Here is a 20,596-nt window from a genome sequence, read left to right as displayed (position 1 = left end):
AGTGGGTAATGTATGTATGCATACCTATTTGTCACCAGGTTTGTTTGTTTTAAATATAAGGTAGTGGGTAATGTATGTATACATACCTATTTGTCACCAGGTTTGTTTTAAATATAAGGTAGTGGGTAATGTATGTATGCATACCTATTTGTCACCAGGTTTGTTTGTTTTAAATATAAGGTAGTGGGTAATGTATGTATACATACCTATTTGTCACCAGGTTTGTTTTAAATACAAGGTAGTGGGTAATATATGTATACATACCTATTTGTCACCGGGTTTGTTTGTTTTAAATATAAGGTAGTGGGTAATGTATGTATACATACCTATTTGTCACCAGGTTTGTTTTAAATACAAGGTAGTGGGTAATGTATGTATACATACCTATTTGTCACCAGGTTTGTTTTAAATACAAGGTAGTGGGTAATGTACGTATACATACCTATTTGTCACCAGGTTTGTTTTAAATATAAGGTAGTGGGTAATGTACGTATACATACCTATTTGTCACCAGGTTTGTTTTAAATAGGGTTTTTGTGAGTGATAGATGTGACATACAAATATGTATCTAAAATGTGTGTTGTATATTTAAATTTAGGCTTTTCGGTAAATATACTTGAACACTATTCCCAGTGTTCGTTTCTCTCTCTCTTTGTACCAGTATATAATCTTTGTGGTTCATAATAGGGATCATACAGGTATTTGTTCAAAACTCTAATAGAACATTCAAACAAAAATTACCTTTAAAAGCAGGCTTATTCTTGAAAACAAAACTCAAAACCTTCTTTTTCAATGATTAAGACCACACAAACATTTCACGGGATTAGACAAAATCAAAATTTGCCCATTTCTTCATATGGTTATTTGGCCTGGCATGGCCAGGTGGTTAGGGCGCTTGATTCGAATCGCCGTCCTATCAAACATGTTCACCGTTTTAGCTGCGGAGGCTTTATAATGTTACAGTCAATCCCACTATTTGTTGGTAAAAGAGTAGCCCAAGAGTTGGCGGTGGGTAGTAATGACTAGCTGCCTTCCCTCTAGTCTTTCACTGCTAAATTAGGGACGGCTAGCACAGATAGCTCCCATGTGGCTTTGCACGAAATTCAAAAACACTCGTATAATTATGATTATTAATATTATTGTTTCAAGCCTACAGCAAAATTGGCTGGGTATTTTGCACCAAAACCTAGACAGATATACTATATGAAACACTGTGAATGTCAATGACCTACTTAAAAGCTGCATGTTTTTTACTGAATGTTAATTTACGTGATTATAAATGCATAATAAATGCGATGTTGTTATGAGCTCTTTTGTACACGACGCGTGTTAAACACGTGTTTACACGAAACCTTGAGCACAGAGCCACCTGGCTTAGTAAATAATTATGTAAGTTACAAGCCACGAAGTTTTACTTAAAGCGATTTTTAGACGTATCGTTGATTTATTTGAAAAGGCTGCTTTTCTACTGGTAAAGTTTTATATGCGCTTAGTGGGGATTATGTCTTACTCTAGGCATATATTTGCCCATTGCTGTGCATTAACAAAGTCAACATACAAGATAATTAAAAAGTTGAGAATTTAAAAGCTAGAAATAGGGATCACAAAAAAAGTAAGCAAAAGATGCTGGAGATCTAAATGCCAACAGTTTGCTCAAGTTACAAATCACTACTATGACTCCACTATAAAATTATTGCAACTTGTATCCACTGTAGTATGGGATCGCACAGGAATTTTGCAAAAAACTAAGAGAGTGCTTTTAAACTTAATTCGATCTTAATTTTGTCATGAGAAAATAATGTAGGAGAATAAGGACAGAAATAAATAAATCAAGCAAAGAACGGACTTAGAATAAGAATGGAATTAAAGAAATCAAGAAAAGAACGGACTCAGAATAAGGACAGAAATAAACAAATAAAGAAAAGGGTGAATTCAAAATAAGAACAGAAATAAACAATTCAAGAAAATAACAAGCTCAAAATAAGGACAGAATTAAACAAATCAAGATAAGAACAGGCTCAAAATAAGAAAAAATAACCACGCAAAGAAAAAAACGAATTTTCTCAAGCTATATAAATCCCTATTTTGACTCCATGTCTGTAGTACTTATCAATTTTAGTGGAGTCAAAATAGGGATTTGTAGTTTGAGAAACTAACGTAGACATTATTTCCAGCCTTGTTTGTTTGCGTTTTTAGAGTGCCTAGTTGTAGGCTTGAAAATATAACTTTCGCATTTTGATTCAACTTGTTTCTCTGCTTTTTTGACGATCCCTATTCCACCTATTTAAATTTACAATTTTTAATTATCTTTTCTGTATATGAATGCGTTTCGTGACGAGGGATTAGTGTGACAATACTAATATGCTTTTGTTGTTATTTTTATGAAAATTAATCATTTAAAATTACAACATGGAGTTTTTCTTGTTATTAACACTGATATCACTTGTTAAAATCTACACTTTTTGTTTGTACTTTTATTTGTACTCTTATTGGAATATGCTAAGTTTTATATTCTTAGCTAAAAGATGTTAATGTGTGATTTCAACATTAACATCTCATGTAATCTCACATTCCATACGGATGGATGCAAGTGTTCAAAAAATTATAAAATATACATGTACACGAATGATGTGATTTACACCTTTCTTACTATGCGCATCTCACCCCTAGAACATCATACCCTATAGGTTTGATGTTACGCCTAAAGTAAATAACGGAGTGTAATGGATTTCGAATATATTCTATTGACGGAAAAATACGGAACTTACATATGAAAAAATTATATATTTAATTTAAGCTTTTGGGTGAGCACTTGGAGTTAGATCCAGAAAAGTCTTAACAGGAACACAGATTTTTATTTTATTTTATTTCGAATGATTGGGGCCACTGTGTTGAATAGTTGATACTTTGTTTTAGTTTTTTCTCAGGTTTTGAAAGTGCGCCGAACTTACTTCTTAACACAGATAGCCCATTGTGTAGCTTTACGCCTAACAATAAAACAAACTTATTCCATTTCAGAAGTATTTCACAACTGGTTTCAGTCTTTTTATTTTCCTTTATACATTCCGATTTTATTTGTTAAAGGACTAAGTCTTAGTTCTGTTTTTTATTTTACTTCTGTTTAGTGGTTTTAGTTCCTATATTTGGCTCCCCTCCCAATGACTCGGCGATAAGCTTGCGGTTATATAATGCTAAAAATAGGGGTTCGATACTCTCATTGGTCATAGTACAGATAGCCCATTGTGTAACTTTGCGCTTCAGAACAAGCAAACAAACCATTGTTATGTCGTGTTGTTATAACCAGTATTTGTTGTCTACCTTTAACTTGTTTTTATTTACAAGGTTTTATCATCTAAATATGCTATCAAAAGCTGACCAGTTCCTAATGCAGCTGATTATAATTTAATAAATCATTTGATTTACACTTTTTGTTTTCGCTTTTGAGGTTACTTATATATAACTTCCCCGCCGTTTTATTAGTAATGTTGTATCAACGAAAAGTTAATTATTTTCAATAAGATCTTTAGAAATCCTTTCATCGGTTGTCTTTTATGCTTAAAACGTGACTGGTTTACAATGTACTTCTGAACTGTTTTCACGATTTGTTGATTTGTTATCCAAAACCAGTTTCCTTTATTATTGCTATTGTAATTTTTGTCTGATATTAAAACATAACTGTCAAAACGTTCGAGAGAAATGCCTTATTTGAACAAGTAAAACATTGGGCGTTTCAAGATCTTAACATCATAGTCTATGCTACTTTTTTACGCTGTAGTCAAGTTGTGGCATTAATGGACTTCTGTGTGTCTCTAGAGTGACACAACGTTTCGGCTTCAGCACTGAAGTCTCAGTATAAAAGGTAAATGTCGTCCCAGTTTAAAAACAAACAGGAGCATTCCATCGATAGATTGTTTAGGCAGAGTATTCATGTTGAAACTTTGTTGAATGGACAGCAATTGCCTTTTGTGGAAACACAAGTGTAGAGGAAGACTTTCGAAACGTTTCATCAGGAGGAATACTCCCGATGAAACGTTTCGAAAGTCTTCCTCTACACTTGTGTTTCCACAACAGCCAGTTTTAATGGAATACTCCCGATGAAACGTTTCGAAAGTCTTCCTCTACACTTGTGTTTCCACAACAGGCAGTTTTAATGGAATACTCCTGATGAAACGTTTCGAAAGTCTTCCTCTACACTTGTGTTTCCACAACAGGCAGTTTTAATGGAATACTTTCTCTACACTTGTGTTTCCACAACAGGCAGTTTTAATGGAATACTTCCCAAGAAACGTTTCGAAAGTCTTCCTCTACACTTGTGTTTCCACAACAGCCAGTTTTAATGGAATACTTCTGATGAAACGTTTCGAAAGCTTCCTCTACACTTGTGTTTCCACAACAGGCAGTTTTAATGGAATACTTCCCAAGAAACGTTTCGAAAGTCATTAAAGTTACAACTGTACAATGTATACACTTTCTAAAATATCCTTGAGAAACATCTTTTTACGTTTAATTTGTCGTTTGTCCATCAAAGTATTATCAATCTTTGAGACATACAATGAGTTAGGTGCGTTAAGTGTTCGTTTTTTTTTTAACTATTGGTTAAAACCGACTTCGCATAATCCCAACTTTACTATATAATTAGAAAGACTTGGAGGGCGTCGGTTCTGGTTGTATGTGTGAAATCGAGCCTTCCCTCCCACAGCACGTTAAGGAACGGAAGATCAAGGCGATGCTATGAAAGAACCTCTTTCTTCCCCGCAGAGCACGTTGATTGTGGGGTACGATGGTGACCTTCATATTTCATTATCTGTTCCGTCGTATGATTGGTTCTTAGACCCTTCTTACTGGTCCATAATTCTCTCTGGCTCCTCTAATTCTGCCGCCATGCGTGCGAACAATGTTATTACACGGCCTTAAGCGTGGCGTGTCCAAATGCGGGTCGGTTGACGGACTTTGTAATAAAGCCAATTACTCGAGTTCGTAAATACTACTCATTTGTTATTAAGTCGGTGGAGTTCAAGAAAGGTCTCACCTTTTAACACATCTTTCAAAGAATTTTTTTACTCTTCTTAGGAGCACCAAAACTCAAAAGAGAAATATGACTTGAATTATTAAAATAACTGCTTTAAAAAATTAGTAGTATGGTATGAACTGCAGAAAAAGTCATATGGGCAGTGAATAAGTTTCTTGTGGAATTTTAGCTAGGCAGTGCATAAGTTTCTTGTGGAATTTTAGGTGAGCAGTGCACAAGTTTCTTGTGGGATTTTAGCTAGGCAGTGCACAAGTTTCTTGTGGAATTTTAAATGGGCAGTCCATAAGTTTCTTGTGGAATTTTAGGTGGGCAGTGCATATTAACATTCATTTTCGTGTGTATAGATAGTTAGCATACTCTTTGTTTTCATCTTTAAGCAGATTTACATATCATGAGAACATACAATATATTCAAATGTCAAAACTTAAATTGAAAGATGGTGATAAATATAGGCTCCAAATGAATAAAAAAATCTAGGTATAACTTTATATGCAGCTAAGGGGATAAGAATAACATCAGCAAAACAAATTAGAAAAAAATATAATTTGATCCTTTTATTTGTTACTAGGTTTTTTTTTAAATTATATAAATAAAAATTATTCAGTTTTAGTCCATGCCTTGCATCAAAATTGACCGTGCTTTTAATTATCTTATTTGTTTAGTAATGGCATTCAGTCTTTGTGCTTGATCTTTTCTAGTACATTGTAACCTGTTGAGCACTGGAAAATTGGTTTTATGCTTTCTACATTGATTTAAGGCCACAAAATTATATCAGTATTGATCCTACCTGTATTTCTGAAAACATCTTTCAAAAACTATTTATACATCAAATTGCTTGTGGGTCTGTGATTTTCTTGGTTAGAAGGTCTCTAATAACAGTATCATCCAGACAGAAAAAATGTAAACAATATTGGAAATTATACCACTAATTATTGCTGGGGTCCCATATCTATTTCACATAAACTTTGAGTGATTTTGCTCAATTTTTTTGGTGAGTTCTTAATATTGATTGTTGTAATGGGTAAAAATCTAAAATTACTCAATATGATGTGATATATTGATTCCCACCAAAAAGAACTGTATGAAAACAAGTCATTAATTTGGGGACTATTTGTATTCAAACTTCAATTCCACTTCTTGTCTTGTTTCCAGATTGCTAAAAGATTGCAAGATAAAGTTGAAAAATACCTTAATGTCTTGGAGAAAAGTAAAGAAGAAGTTAAAAGAATGTACAGCTACCACTTAGATTCTCCGGTGTCAGATATTAACTTGTGTTGTAATCTTGGAACTTCAGATTTCAGGTGATTTTTTTAATAAATAAAAGTGATTGTAAGACAATTCTTAGACAGGTAGAAATTGTTGTTCACATACTTACATGAGTTCTGGAATCCCAGGGCCACTTATAACTGTATATAATATTTTGCAAATAGGCTTCCAATTTGTTTTATCTCAAATACGTAGAAATAAAAGATATTGGTAGTTCAGATAACAGAATCCAGAAACTGAGGAATCTCATTCTGACAGATTTTGGTTGAGAAGCGACCACCAAAGTTTTTTTATGGTGTGAAAATACAATAATGACGATGGGTGTCCTAGAATGAAGTGTTTTAACTCAACAAACACATTTTTGCAGTTTTCAAATCATAAAAAAAATAATTTTGATGAGATAGTTATAATTTTTTTCTTTCAATTAATAGAAAATAGCAGATGGGTCATGTATGATAAAGAATAGCCATAAATTGGTGTAAGGTTGGGGGTGGAATCCCACAAAGTTCATTGCTACAAGTCAGTAAAAACTATTCCTGTCCTGTGTCATTTAAATTAGACTAATGTTTAGTGGTTTGAACATTCGTAGGCCTGGCATGACTAAGTGGTTTGGGCTCTCGACTCGCAATCTGTGGGTCGCTGGTTCGATAACCCGTCCCACCAAACATGCTCATCTTTTCAGCCGTGGGGACATTATAATGTGACGGTCAATCCCACTATTCATTGATAAAATAGTAGCCCTCAAGTTGGTGGTGGGTGGTGATGATTAGTTGCCTTCCCTTTAGTCTTACACTGCTAAATTGGGGATGATAGCACAGATAGCCAACAAACAAACAAATTGAACATTCGTTTATACATCACACGTTCCTGACTTCAGTACGCAAAGAAGAGGTAAAAATTACATAACTGGCTCTATCAAATATGAAACTTGGTATTGTATTAATAATTTAAGAAATTTAGTATTGTATTAATAATTTAAGAAATTTAGTATTGTATTAATAATTTAAGAAATTTAGTATTGTATTAATAATTTTTAAATAGTCTAACTTTATAATCATAATTCTCTTAGAGCCATTGTTTACGTTTTTAATGTTTGGAATATCAAGAATTGATTGGAAACACTCATGTTTAAAGCTGGATAAATCTTTGTGGCATATTACAGGCCTTCTCTCAGCATGATATTGGCCTGTAATCCCTATATTTTGGCCTGAAGTAGCTAATTTTCCCTGTTATCGATAACTTTCTCCTATATTCTTACCAGATATTTTTAATCATAATAATAATACTATAGTTTGGATACTTATTCATATGGAAATACTACTTATGATAGTAAATTTCACACTGAGTAATAGTTACTTTTTAGAACAAAATGTGTTTTTTTTTGTAGGCTTGTTATCTTTGTTAGAACATTAAATGTATTTAAGCTTACATTTCAAAGTGATGGGTATGAAGTCTGTAAATGCTGGCAGAAGTGAAGAAAACGTATTGGCTTATCACAGGATAACAGTTTATTTGAGACCTAAATGAAAGGTGAATGTAGTCACTTAAGACTAAGGTAAATTCTTAACGAAAGAGTAAACTCGTGTTGATTTAAGTCTAATGTGTGTGTGAAAGATTAAAGTTAGATTCAGTTTGAGTAAGAAACTACTTAAATCCATGGTTTCAATTTGAAACAAGTCTGGTAAAAAAAAAAAATTTATAACTGGAACAGTTTTGAAAATCACTTCAAGGCCTCAATTATGAATTTGACACTGTCCAAAAAGTTAACTAACAATACTTCAAACTATATCCCCACAATGTCACAAAATAATAGAAGTCTCAAATAATGAAATAAAAAATATCAATATCTTTTTGTTTGTTTTAACTGTTTATTATACAATTTGCACTTTCCATAACATTGTCAGTGAGGGACACTTTTGTGTGCTCGTTTGATTGATCACCTGGTGAGGAGTCATGACTGTTGTAATGCATAATACCTGTATGTCTTTAGCATGTGTACTTGTATTATACTATTATACATTTCATTACTATTTCTATTATTTATTAAGGGTAAGAATAGATTATATCAATTAAATGTTACTAGGGAGTCTGAAATTAAACTAGCTAGCCTTTATTAAATGTTACTAGGGAGTCTGAAATTAAACTAGCTAGCCTTTATTAAAATTGAAGGCTTTTTTCAATTAGGACAAGTTTAATATCATTTCAAGTGTAAGTTAGATTCATAGACATGTATTTTATAAATCCTGTATATGTTTGGGTAGATACAGTTTATCACCAGTGAATTACATGCTACATCATAGGAAGTCTGTATTTCAAGACTCTTGGTTGGACAAGGGGGACATTATTGGTTAAAGCTGGGCAGTTAATGGAATTTTGTTATCAGTTAATTGTTGGGCTCATTTATTGATTACATTAAACTAATTGATTGTTGTCATGAGATGGCTGAAAAGGAAAAAAAATAAATTAATGAATTAACATATAGCACTACAAATCAGGGTTCAATACCCACCATGAGCGAGCATAAATGCCCAAATTTTCAACAACAAACAAACGTAATTTCTATATTTCAATTAATTGATTATTTCCTTTCATCCCTTGCATCATTTGTGTCCTTTGCAATGTGTTCAGAGTTGACTAAGATCATAGGTTATTCAACTCTATACACGTCTGTCATTGTTCTGCTAGCACTTTTAAACTGTTCCTATGAGAATAGGAAAAAGAGTTACCATTTGAAAACTCAACTGAGTAAGGTACCGATACTCAAACATTATTATTTTCTGTTTATTGCCTTTTCTAGATGATGTGCCCTTTACCTGGCCTATTTTTTAGACAATTATCCTGTATTATCCCTATATTTTTGAATAGGTTCATTTATTTGTAACCCTATTTTTTTACCTGATTGGAAATCTGTAATATTATTATGTAAGATGCTACATAACTAAATGAAGAATTTGGGGGCAAATTTAATTGAATTGTAGGATTCCTCAGTGATTTGATATAGTTACATTTTATCAGTTAATGTATAGAAGTGGAGTATTTCATCTGCTCAACTTAATAATTAAATTAATCATAGTTCATGGTCAGATTATTTATATTGTGTTAACAGTTGTGGAGTGTAGTTCTGTGACTACTGGACTTATATATTAGCTGTTGTTTTGTTGTTATCTTTTATAGTTTCAATGACCATTTTGGAACAGCAGTTTCATTAGAATCTTCATGTGAACTTGCCTCACCCAACGTGCCCGACGAGTTATTTAGCCCAGGAATCAATCTAACTGAGGGTATGTTTTAAGTATTTTTAGTCTTGTTGAACTTAAGAAGTGATAAGATATACATATTTTTGTGTATGCACCTGTTAACCCATCTTCTCTCTGTTTTACTATTAATAATACCAATACTCTAGAATTATAAACATAATTACTGCCTTAACCTATTCGAGATAGGTCACAGGTGAAAGGCATTTCATCTCATTTGTTGACTCGCATTCAAAATTGACCATATTGAAAGAGTTAAACTGTTGCATTGAGACACAATTTGCATAATTATAAATAGTTTGACTGAGATTTCAGACTGATTTGCTGCTTAGGCCAGTTAAGACTAAATACATAAGTATTTCTGTTGATAAAAAAGCTGAAGTTTTAAAGAAATTTTTAGCACTTTTAAATGAAAACTTTAGTATAAATTGTGTTTTTTCTTTTCAGTCTTTCGAGAAAATCTGATTAGGCATCCACATATGAAATGGCAGTATTTTATATCGGCAGCTGGGATTCACAGCGAGTACCCCGCACATATACAGGATCACACAAGTTTCAGTGGTCTAGGAAAAGACAGCAGGCACAGGTAGGTGTTGTAATAGATATAATCAAAGATTTGATATACTGATAAAAATTTATACAAGTTTTTGCAAAACTGAACAAGAACTATAGTACTTGTAAAGTGTAAAATTTTACTTTCATGAACATTGCTAACAGAAATGGAATGTTCCAACTTGGTCGGGTACAGTAATTAGTCCCTGACCATCCAATTTTATTGCATGTCATCATGAACTAAGTAGAGAGTTTTCTTCTTGGAAACTGGAGTCCTCTTAGCTCAATTGATAAACATTTGTCTCAAAATACCAGTGTGAATGGGGGTTCAAGTCCTGGTACATACATGTAGGAAAGTAGTGATATAGGAATACGTATTAAAACTTATACTGTAACACACACACAGAACATTATACCAGAGTAATTTAATTTTCTAAAAGAGGTGGAAAGGAATCTGCCCTAATTTAAAAGAATAAGTTTTTCTTTGACAAAAGGTTTTAACATACCCTGAGGAATTTTATTGTGTGTTTTAAGTAGTCAAACACTGGAACTGGTAAGAACAATGACTTGTTATAGTTGTGATTGTTCTGTTCTAGGGATGTGTATTTAGCAACAATACAGCCTCGTAGCAAACACGTGATGATTATCATAGATCATGGAAATTCCCTCAGTTCTAACCAGTTAGCAACGGCCAAAGCTGTTGGAAAACACATACTTTTCACTCTATCTCACAAAGACAAGGTAAGGTATAGTGTGAATGGTATAAATCGTAGTTAATTTGAATAACTTATTAATGTTTTGAAATGCTTGTCTGTGATTATGAAATTGTTATGATAATATGTAGAAATTCAAAATCATACTGATGTGGTGGATAGTTTGGTACTTTGAAATTTAGATTTTTCGTAAAATTGGATTTTAATGTGTAAAAAACAAGAACATTTTGTCTTATCTTTGGGAAGATGGTGGTGTAAGAAGACTGAAACATGTAAGATGGTCTCTGTTTCTAATAAGTTATTGTGTAATTATTTTAGAGTTGTACTCCTTTTAATTATATACACATGATGCACAAGTGCCATTTTAAATTATTTACATTTTGTCTTTTTTAATTATTTATCAGTTACTTTTCAAGCAAAAATCAGTTCACTCACAATTTGTTCTGGAAGTAATAAGACTGTATACTAAGTATACTGAGTAATTTATTAATGTTTTGACAAGCTGTTAGTACGTTTCAATTATTTTACTCGTCTCATCTGACTGATAAATGCTTATCAATTATATATATATATACATACATGCTCATAGTGATTGAAAATCTTTATCTTAGGTTGGTTTAATTGGACTTTCTGGAGAACCACAACACCCTCAAAGTGATAGTTGTTTATCCCACCAGATGGCATATGCTACGTACGAGACAAAGTTTCATTTTAGTAGGTTTATTGATGGATTACAAAAAACAAAAGGTTTGCATCATCATTCATAAAACTTTTTGAGATACCTGCCTTCTCCTTAAAATTACTTATGTTTGGCTGTCATTAGTTACTTTTATTTTTAATCTTAAGCTTTTTTATGTAGTAAATGCTCATTAATTTTTCGAGTTTGTTTTTAAGTATTCAAAAGAAATTTTTGCTATAATATTTTCTGAAATTAAATTTTCCTCTTTAAATAGAATTGTGCAGGAAGTTGTATGTAATGGTAGTAGGAGTACTTGTTTGAGAAAATGTAATAAAATGTCTGTAATATATTTTCTTATTCTGCGTATACTTAGAAGGAAAACAATCTATAAAAACATTCTTTACTTTTCTGTCACTTTTACAGAATAAATACCTAAATGCATATTAAAAGTTTTATGCAGGTTGGTAGGACACTAACCAATCTAATACAAGAATAAACATATTTTGGAGTGTATTCTAATAATGGTAGGCCTATGTTAAATTGAATAGGATAAAAATTGTGATTTGAAAAACTAATATTACATTTGTTTTTTGTTTTTTTTGTCTAAACTTGGCCACTTGTCATTACTATTTGTCTTTAGATTTTTGTGAATTAGTCGTTTGAACTGTTTCATTGCTTATATGGAACTTTTCAGCCATACCACATACTCCATGTTGCTTGTTCAAACGTTTTCTATGTAATAGTGAGAATGGAAGGATTAGGGGACACAATTGTAAATTTTGGCAGGGTAGCAGTTACCTTCAGCTAAGACAGCTTTAATTTTCTAAAACAGATATGTTGACCTTTGGGATGAGTTGCCTTTAGATGTGGTCTATACAGTTACTTTAAGGGTTAGCAAACAGTTGAATAGTAGGGCTAGTTTTGATATTTTATTTTAGAGTTTAGATTAGTGAATGAGATGGCTTAAATGGATCAGGAGGTCCTGTGTTGTCTCTAAATTATATGTGATGTAAATTGATCCATACAGCTGCATAAAAAGAGTACTCACATGAAAAATTAAAGCCTTAGTATTATTCGTCCTTTAAGGTCCCCCGATGGGACAGTAGTAAGTCTACAGACACAGCAGTTAGCCAAATGTGGCTTTGTTCTAAAATAAACTGTACTTTAAGAAACATAGTGTGGAAGTAAATGCAAATATAATAAGGATGTTGTTTTTGCTGTTTTTAGACTCCACCAACCATCTTGTGGGATTTGTCAAAGCCTTCCAACTACTTAGGAACTCACTTCCTCCTATTGGAACAGAGAAGAATGGTAAAGGTTTCTTTGATTTCTCACACGTAATTAATTTATTTAATTCAATACAAGGGCAAGCTTTCTCTTGTCCAAGTAACATGTTTTCTTGGTCGTGTAACTAACTGGACATTGTCAAACATGTGAAACTTGCACAATGCAGTTTTAATGGTGAAAGGATTATAAATATATAAATGTTTGAAGCATTTTTTGTATTATTTGTAAAATAATTATTCATTACTTATTGTAATAAACCAATGATGTAGCATTTCACATGTTGTACTAACCGATGTAATACTGCTTGTGCATTAATTTCTCCTTTTTTATCTATGTTTTATCTCTCTGTTGATCAAACATTTTAAGAAAGGATTAATTTACTTGTTTAGAGCTCTACAATCCATAACTTCAAATTATTTTATAATATTTTATGAATAATGTGTGTGAAAAATTATAATCTTTATCAGTTAACCAGTAGAAACTTCCATTCACAGTAGTTAGTTGAGAGTTCTGTTTTACCACATGTCTGTATGTAAAAATAGATCAACTTATGTCAAATGTGAAAGAAGTTCATTTTAATTATTAGCCTGAACATCCTAATTATGAATGAGGGATTTTGATTCTGGTCATACCTCCTATTCAATGTTCCCTCAAATGTTTTCACTCAATCTGCAGAATGAGTTTTCTTCATGTGAACCAGTATCAAGGCAGTGTGCGATTATGTGCTACGAGGTTTTTTTTGGGGGGGGGGGGTATTTCCAGACCATTGACTGTATTGGATCATTAGGCTGCTTTGCAATGCTACCAGTTGGTTATATAGGCTTTAGGCCTATTGACTGCCATGGTCATTAAGGCTATCAACGTGTTGAGACTCTCAGTGTGTACCGCTGGAATAATGAAGTGCGCGGCACTTGATTGGATGTTGTGCAGCTCAGAGGGAACACTGCTCGTATTTAACATTTACTGTAATGTAGTTATCTTTCATTAAGGTTACTAAGTTGCTTTTGTGATAGCATCTCTTGCAAACAAGACGATAGTTTTGCTGTAGCATATCGCAGAGTAGAATTTGGTATCATGATGTGGCAGGAATATTTGCTGAAAATTGACATTAATTCCTTTTCTGAGTTGGAACTGGCATTTGTAAACTTCCTACAGACATAAATAATTTAGTATATAATTTTGTTTTTTCAGATTCAGAAGCACTGATCATTTATATTAGTAGAGGACTGTTGACGTCATTGGCTGAAGCCCGTCCAGTTCTGGAAACAATTGCCAATGAGAATCATAAAATTGGTAATAGAGTTGTTATCAACACTTATGCTGTTATTGATGGTAAGTAGCTATTTTGTTCTGTTGTGGCTTATCCTTTTGTAAAATAAGTTATACCAAATATGTCTTTTTTTTTCAGATTCTTTCCAATGACAACCACATGGTGGCATTATTCATTAGAAATGATGTTTGAAATATAAACAAAATCAGGTTTTAAATGATAATATTTCATTTCTTCTTTTTTAACTTAACTTTTTCTTTTCAGCTTTTATTTATGTAAACAAAGCTGTTCAAGTAGATAGTGAAAAATTAATAGTAGCTGGGTGTGATAAGTTGCTTTAAAATTATATGAGGCAGAAACATTTGCTTTGATCTTAATTTTCACTTTTGTATATACATACAAATATATAAAGATACTACTTGCGACTGAAAATCTGCCACCATTCCTAGTGTGTGTGTTTTTTTATCTAGTTATTAGCTACGTTTGTATTTTGGAAGTTCTAATCATAAATGGTTCTAAGGCTTGTTATTTTGTTTAAATTTAGATGGAAAGCCTATTATGTATGAAAAAACTTTTCTCCAAGATATTGCTAAACAGAATTTCAGTAAATACAATGTCCTTCCTCCAGATCCTTCTGACATTAAGGTGAGTTGATTGTAAATTTTCTTGTATCTGATTATCATATTTTTTAAAGAAAAATTATTCTGTCAAAAGAATCATTGAAAGTTGCTTGATCAAAAGCCTGGCAAATTTCTACACCTCACAAGGTCACTTTAGGCTTAACAACTTCTTGAATTTCTGAGGTCATTAGACATTGTTGACCAGTGTTCCTGACAGAAAAGTACACATGAATGTGTTAAAACTAGTCTCTTTAGTATCAAGACTTCTGACTGATTGTTCTGTAACTGCTACAAATGATATTATGGTATTTTTTGAGCATTTTGAATTATTCTAATTTACATGTAAAATTCACATTTCTTTTTGGACAGCTTAATAGTGATTTTAGGTTTTTTGCTTATTAATTCTCAGGTTTGCATATCATCTTTGAAATTCAGTTTTGTCAAATTTGTTCCTATATTGTAATTAAAATTACTGGTATAAAAAATTTAACCCTGTTTTATATAGCAAGGAATGATGGTTGCTGTCAACTCCACAGACAATCTCTGTTTTCTGGTTGGAGATTTTTATTCTGTTGTTTCGTCACCAGTCCATTCTGACAAACATTTTTCCCTACCTTGGTGGGATCCTGTCAGCAAAGGTAATCATGTTTCTTTATATTGGGAGTTATCTTTTATATTTTGTGGTTAAAGTGTTGCCATCGAAAAAAATATCATAGTTTATACTTATAAAATATACTGTTACGTCTCTGGTGGTTAGTTAATTTCCGTTTAATTTCTTTCCGATGAAACTAGCGACACGAGTCCTTTCTTAAATAAAACTAGTTTATTCTTTCTCAATAGAACTTTGCAATACACTTAATTTCCATGGTCACACTATAACTTAAACAAATGCTATAATTCACAACAAACGACTCATGCGCTTGACCCAACTATCTGTCTCTATCTCTGTCTGCAATTCAACTCCATTGTTGCCATTACTTCTTGGCGGTCTTATATACAAGAATACCGTACATCTAGTAAACACTCGGCTTCAAGAAAGGACGTGATTTTTCTAGAAGCTTGTGACGTGTTACTAGCATCACGTGACTTCCGCTGTCGTAACAATACATTAGTGTGCACTGAAATTTGATGCTAGCTATTTTCTTTGAAGTTATTTGTACATGGTGGTAATTTTGAAACAGTATCTTAGGCTTAAATTTCTACTGTGCTAAATCTCTAGATTTTGTGCTTATGTTATTATTATGTGATACTGATTTTATACTTTTGGTTTTATAAGGAGTAGTTATTAGCATCAGCCAGCCAGTGTATTATGAAAATAGGTTGTTGGGAGTTATAGGAATTGACATCACTTTAGATGACTTAGCTGAAGACGTGACCTACTTTAGGCACTCTGAGAAGAGTTATGCATTTTTTGTAGATGAATCAGGTAAGTAAAGATTTTCACTTTATATATGCAAAACTCTTTATAATTCATGAAGATAATTTTTACTGCTAATTAAAATGAATGCATGCAGGAGCACTTTTCTCTCTAGTTTACATTTGAAGTAAGATGTTTTTGGTTTATTTTATTTCATTTTAGAGTATAAAAACGATTATTTTCATCATCTCTAAATGTGTGTAAGGTTTCAAATATTCTCGCAATATTCTTTAATATAATAAGTTGTTATTTTGCTTTAAGAATTACTTGTACTGAAAGACATCAAATCTTACTGGAAGTAGCCTTCAGGTGAAAGTCGTGGATCACCATGTTTATTATTGTTTGATGATCCAATTTTATTGGATAAGTTATCACCTCCCATTGAAAATAACAAAGTTAAAATTGTAACCACAGATATGTAGTGTGAATGATAAATAATGTGTATTGTATTACCACATGTATAAATTCACCTTTTTATCATTGCAGAACCTTCTCCTGTGTATGAAAGTAATATTTAAAGTAAAATAATTCCCAAAGTGCAAATCTCTTGCACACTATGTGTGCTAGATTTCATTTAAAGGAAAAAGATTTGTTATACACTTGTTTCATAATTGATTAAATCTGTACACACCTGGATACTGTGGACATTACTAGCAGTAGATTAAATGTATACTTATAAATAAAAACTAGCTACATGTCTTAAAGGTAATCCTTTGTCATTCTATCTCAGGTATGACCTTGATGCATCCGTCTTTCCCTAGGCCAATGTTTATGGAGGAACAGCCTTTGCATACTGATATACAACATTTGGAAAATCAACCAGGTTTTCAACGAATTAGGAGAGACATTTTGAGGTTTTGCTTTTTATTTTTTAGCTTTGTTATAATCGTAGTATTATATAGATACAGTTTGTGAAAAAGTATGATCTTTCACAATTTATGTGTATGTGTGTAAGTTGTTGATAACCAAGTTATGGAGTATCTATAAAACTCTGTTTTCCAACATTGTGTGTGTTTGTAAGTGTTTTGATCTCTTAAAACTTTGTTAAAAAGCTACTAGCAATATTAAACAATAGGTTTCAAAGCTAAGCAGAAAAGGTTAGAACAGTTAGGAATTGTGAGAGATTTTATTTTATTTTGTAAATAGTAAACAGCCTGCAATGTTATTTTCTAGAAATGATAGTGGGGAAAATATTCTAACAACAAAAGTGCCATGTAAGCCACCCAAAACAGCAAACTTTGCTTTGAATAATGCAGATGTAAGGTGTTTTGACACCGATGGAAAAATATACCAAATACTATACAACTGGAAGAAGGTAGGTTTTTAAAGTAACTTATTTATTTGATGTGTTAATAGAGTACTAAAAAATACCCAATATGTATCAATGTGCTGGCTTGGTTGTAAGGGTGCTCGACTCAGAGTGTGCGGGTTGTATGTTTGAATCCCACCACTGAACCTGATCACTGTTTCAGCCAAGGGGGCATTATAATATGATGTTCAATCTCACCATTCGTAAGATTTATAAAAGTTTTAATGGTAGAAATGTTGAATGTTAAATTTGAAAAAAATATTAATTTCAGTGTTGCTATGATTATTGTTATTATTGTATGTTAATAACAATTATTTATTATTAATTTCAAAACTCCATGTCAGCTTCTACTTTACCATCATCTAGATTTTTTTTTACCAATTCTTTTCAAACATATTATGACGGAGTTTTCATTTGCAGGTTCCTGGAGCACCATACATTGTGTGTTTAGTGTTGGTTGAGACCATGAAAATGTTCCAGAGATTGAAGAAAAGCCTAGCTCCAACTGAACCTGCTTTTATTTACCACAGGCTTGACCTTATAGCAGCCCCGCACATGTGTCGACACATGAAACAGCTCTCAACACTTGGTACACATCTTTTTCACAAATAGAATAAAAAAACTGCTTTTAATATTTTTTGAAATATAAATGGCCATTGTAGTTTATGTGTGTTTTCTCTGTTTTCATTTTGCAAATACAGATATTCAGTGTAAAATAAAGACTTTTGGTTTAGTTGTTATTTTTTTCGAACTTGTAATTTTTTTTCTTAGCATCTAGTGTTGTTGATTTACTATTGTTATGGTAGTTACTCGATACTTACCATTGTAAACGTATTGGTTCATATTTTTTTAGTTAAAATATATTTGTTCAGTGCTTCATCTGTTAAAGTTATTCATTGTTTTCTCAACCAAACTTTGCGAAACTATTACTATCTTCAAGTATATTTTCTTTTTCTCTGTTTGGAGCTATTTCTAAAAGTAAGTGATCAAACGAGTATCACTGATAACACAGGACTGCGAATTTAAACTTTATAAAAGTTGCTTTGGTTTTAATAATGGATTTTTACATAATTCGGCTATGCAGATTTTGAAAATAATGTTTATTTTTTCTATCATGTAAGGATTTTTTACAAATCAGGAAAAAAAAAACTTACTTAGATCAAATTATTATTTTGTTTACCACAAATAACGTGTTATTATTATGTTTGTTAACAAAAAGAAAAACAAATTGAAAAAAAGGGAAAAACATTGATGTCAAACAAATATACATCCTCATTCATCCTAATTTTTTTGTGAAATCTACATCTTTTAGTTTCAAAACTATGTGTTGCGGTTGTTCTTTTATGTGTTGCATTATGACGTTTTGTGAAAAATCTGTATGCGATGGAGAAAAATGAATATCACTTTCAGATTCAGCATACAGGAATTACAGTAGAATTTATAAACATTTCATTACAATAAAACCATCGCAAACCTGTGTAATCAAAGTTTCAGATGTAACAGTATTTGTATATTTTTGCTACTAGGAGATCTTAGGTAAAAGTATCTCTTTGAAAACAGTTAAAATATTTTGAGAATGTGTAGTTGTAATTCATGTTAATTGTTTTTTACCACACTAAACAGTAAGCCTTTCATCTTGAACTTTAAAGACCATACTGATTATGCCATAGTGAAATCTGCAATAAACTTATCATTATTCTAAAAAACAATTTGTTTAGAGTCTGTATTATGTAGGTTAGCTTAACTTAGGTAAAAATATGATGACAAATATTTGTTTTTTTTCTTTGTTTAGAATCAAGTACACTCTTTCTGTCTGCATCTAGTTTTCTGTCTCCTTTTGAATATCTGTCTAGTAACGAAACAAAGAACAAAGTGCAGGGTTATGTGGCTTACCTTAATGATAAAACAAAGTTAATTGCCAATCCAGGTCTAAAGGTGAGTTAAATGAAGTTCTTGGCATTTGAATTAAATAGTTAAAGTTTTAAGTAAAATTATAAAAAATAATATATATATATTAAATAAAGTAACAAAGTATAAATTCAAGCAACTTAAAAGTTGCCCAATTTCAACAGACTAATGATATCACAGTGTCATTATTTGTGAATTGCAATAGTTCAAGTTATGTTGAAAGCTATGCAGAAAGGTGGTTAAGAATAAAAACTGGTTAAATAATTATTATGGAGACTTAATTGATGGATTCTGTGTCTTTCTTATCAGAAATGTTTAGTTGATTAGTATTTTATTGTACCTGCCAACTTTTCTGATTTCGTCGGAATCTCCCAATATTTCACCCTCATTCCTGATTTCTTGATAAATGTTGAGATATTTCTTGGAGTTATCTCTTTAACTTTAACAAAATGCTTAATTTTGCACACTGTAGTTTCAAATTTTGTGTGTGCGTGTGGGGGGGGGGGTATCAACCTGGACCTCCCAGCTGAAGGACAATTCCTCACATTATCTCCCAGGGCCATGGTTCACTTGCTCATTTCCTTATTTAGAACGAGACAGAGTTAATAGATGTTTCTGATATGGTTTTACCTCACTCACACAATTCAGGGTTCGTCTCCACAATACCTAAATCATCAATATTTATTTATAGCTAGAAGTCTAGTGTCCAGTTTAGGACCCTATCATTTAGACTAACCTCAGCCCCTTATGTGTTTTGCTGGGTGGTAAGAACTTTTGCCCAAAATCTTCACTCAGTGGTTGTTCAAACTCATTACATGGAGGAGTGGCTTCTGCTCATTTCTTCTTCTTACCCCCACTCAGTTCATTTGTGGGCTTTCTTTAATTCCATCCTCAGTCAGGCCCATCCTTCTTCTATTCATCTTTGGGATATGGAGCAAGCAGTTCACAAGGCCCTCACCTCACATACTCTCACAGATCGAGATGTACTATCTGTTTTGGGGATGTGGGTTTCCTTGGAAGCTCTTATTCCCATTGGTCGAGCTCATATGCATTACTGTCAGTGGAACCTCCTCAATCAATGGATCCCTTGGGTCACCCTCTTACTCTTCCTTCCACTTGGTGACTAGACAGGGACCAGACCACTATGGGAGTTCTGCTTCCTACACCAAAATCAGATTTATATCTGTTCATGGATGCATCTTTAGTGGGTTGGGGTGCTTATTTTGACACTTGAGAGATTTCCGGTCTCTGGTTGGTTGAGGAGTCTTTTCTCCATATTAACATTCTTGAAT

At 32.4% G+C, this 20,596-nt stretch overlaps 1 protein-coding gene across 3 annotated transcripts in view; it reads left to right on the top strand.

The window, feature by feature from the left end:
• Nucleotides 1-20,596, top strand: part of LOC106463266 (VWFA and cache domain-containing protein 1-like) — a 54,141-nt gene that overhangs the window by 12,876 nt on the left and 20,669 nt on the right. For all 3 annotated transcript variants that reach the window (XM_022390710.1, XM_022390711.1, XM_022390712.1), the window contains exons 3-16: nt 6,182-6,330; nt 9,470-9,576; nt 9,997-10,135; nt 10,698-10,842; nt 11,426-11,561; nt 12,721-12,804; nt 13,972-14,112; nt 14,595-14,695; nt 15,176-15,308; nt 15,947-16,096; nt 16,818-16,941; nt 17,261-17,402; nt 17,817-17,985; nt 19,189-19,331. In XM_022390710.1, the coding sequence (XP_022246418.1) occupies nt 6,182-6,330; nt 9,470-9,576; nt 9,997-10,135; nt 10,698-10,842; nt 11,426-11,561; nt 12,721-12,804; nt 13,972-14,112; nt 14,595-14,695; nt 15,176-15,308; nt 15,947-16,096; nt 16,818-16,941; nt 17,261-17,402; nt 17,817-17,985; nt 19,189-19,331 (1,863 nt within the window). The remainder of the gene's footprint in view (nt 1-6,181; nt 6,331-9,469; nt 9,577-9,996; nt 10,136-10,697; nt 10,843-11,425; nt 11,562-12,720; nt 12,805-13,971; nt 14,113-14,594; nt 14,696-15,175; nt 15,309-15,946; nt 16,097-16,817; nt 16,942-17,260; nt 17,403-17,816; nt 17,986-19,188; nt 19,332-20,596) is intronic.

The sequence above is a fragment of the Limulus polyphemus genome, unplaced genomic scaffold, assembly GCF_000517525.1.
Source record: "Limulus polyphemus unplaced genomic scaffold, Limulus_polyphemus-2.1.2 Scaffold1363, whole genome shotgun sequence".
Lineage (NCBI taxonomy): Eukaryota > Metazoa > Arthropoda > Merostomata > Xiphosura > Limulidae > Limulus > Limulus polyphemus.
The sequence above is the reverse complement of the archived record's forward strand: the minus strand, read 5'-3'. Positions and strand labels throughout refer to the sequence as shown.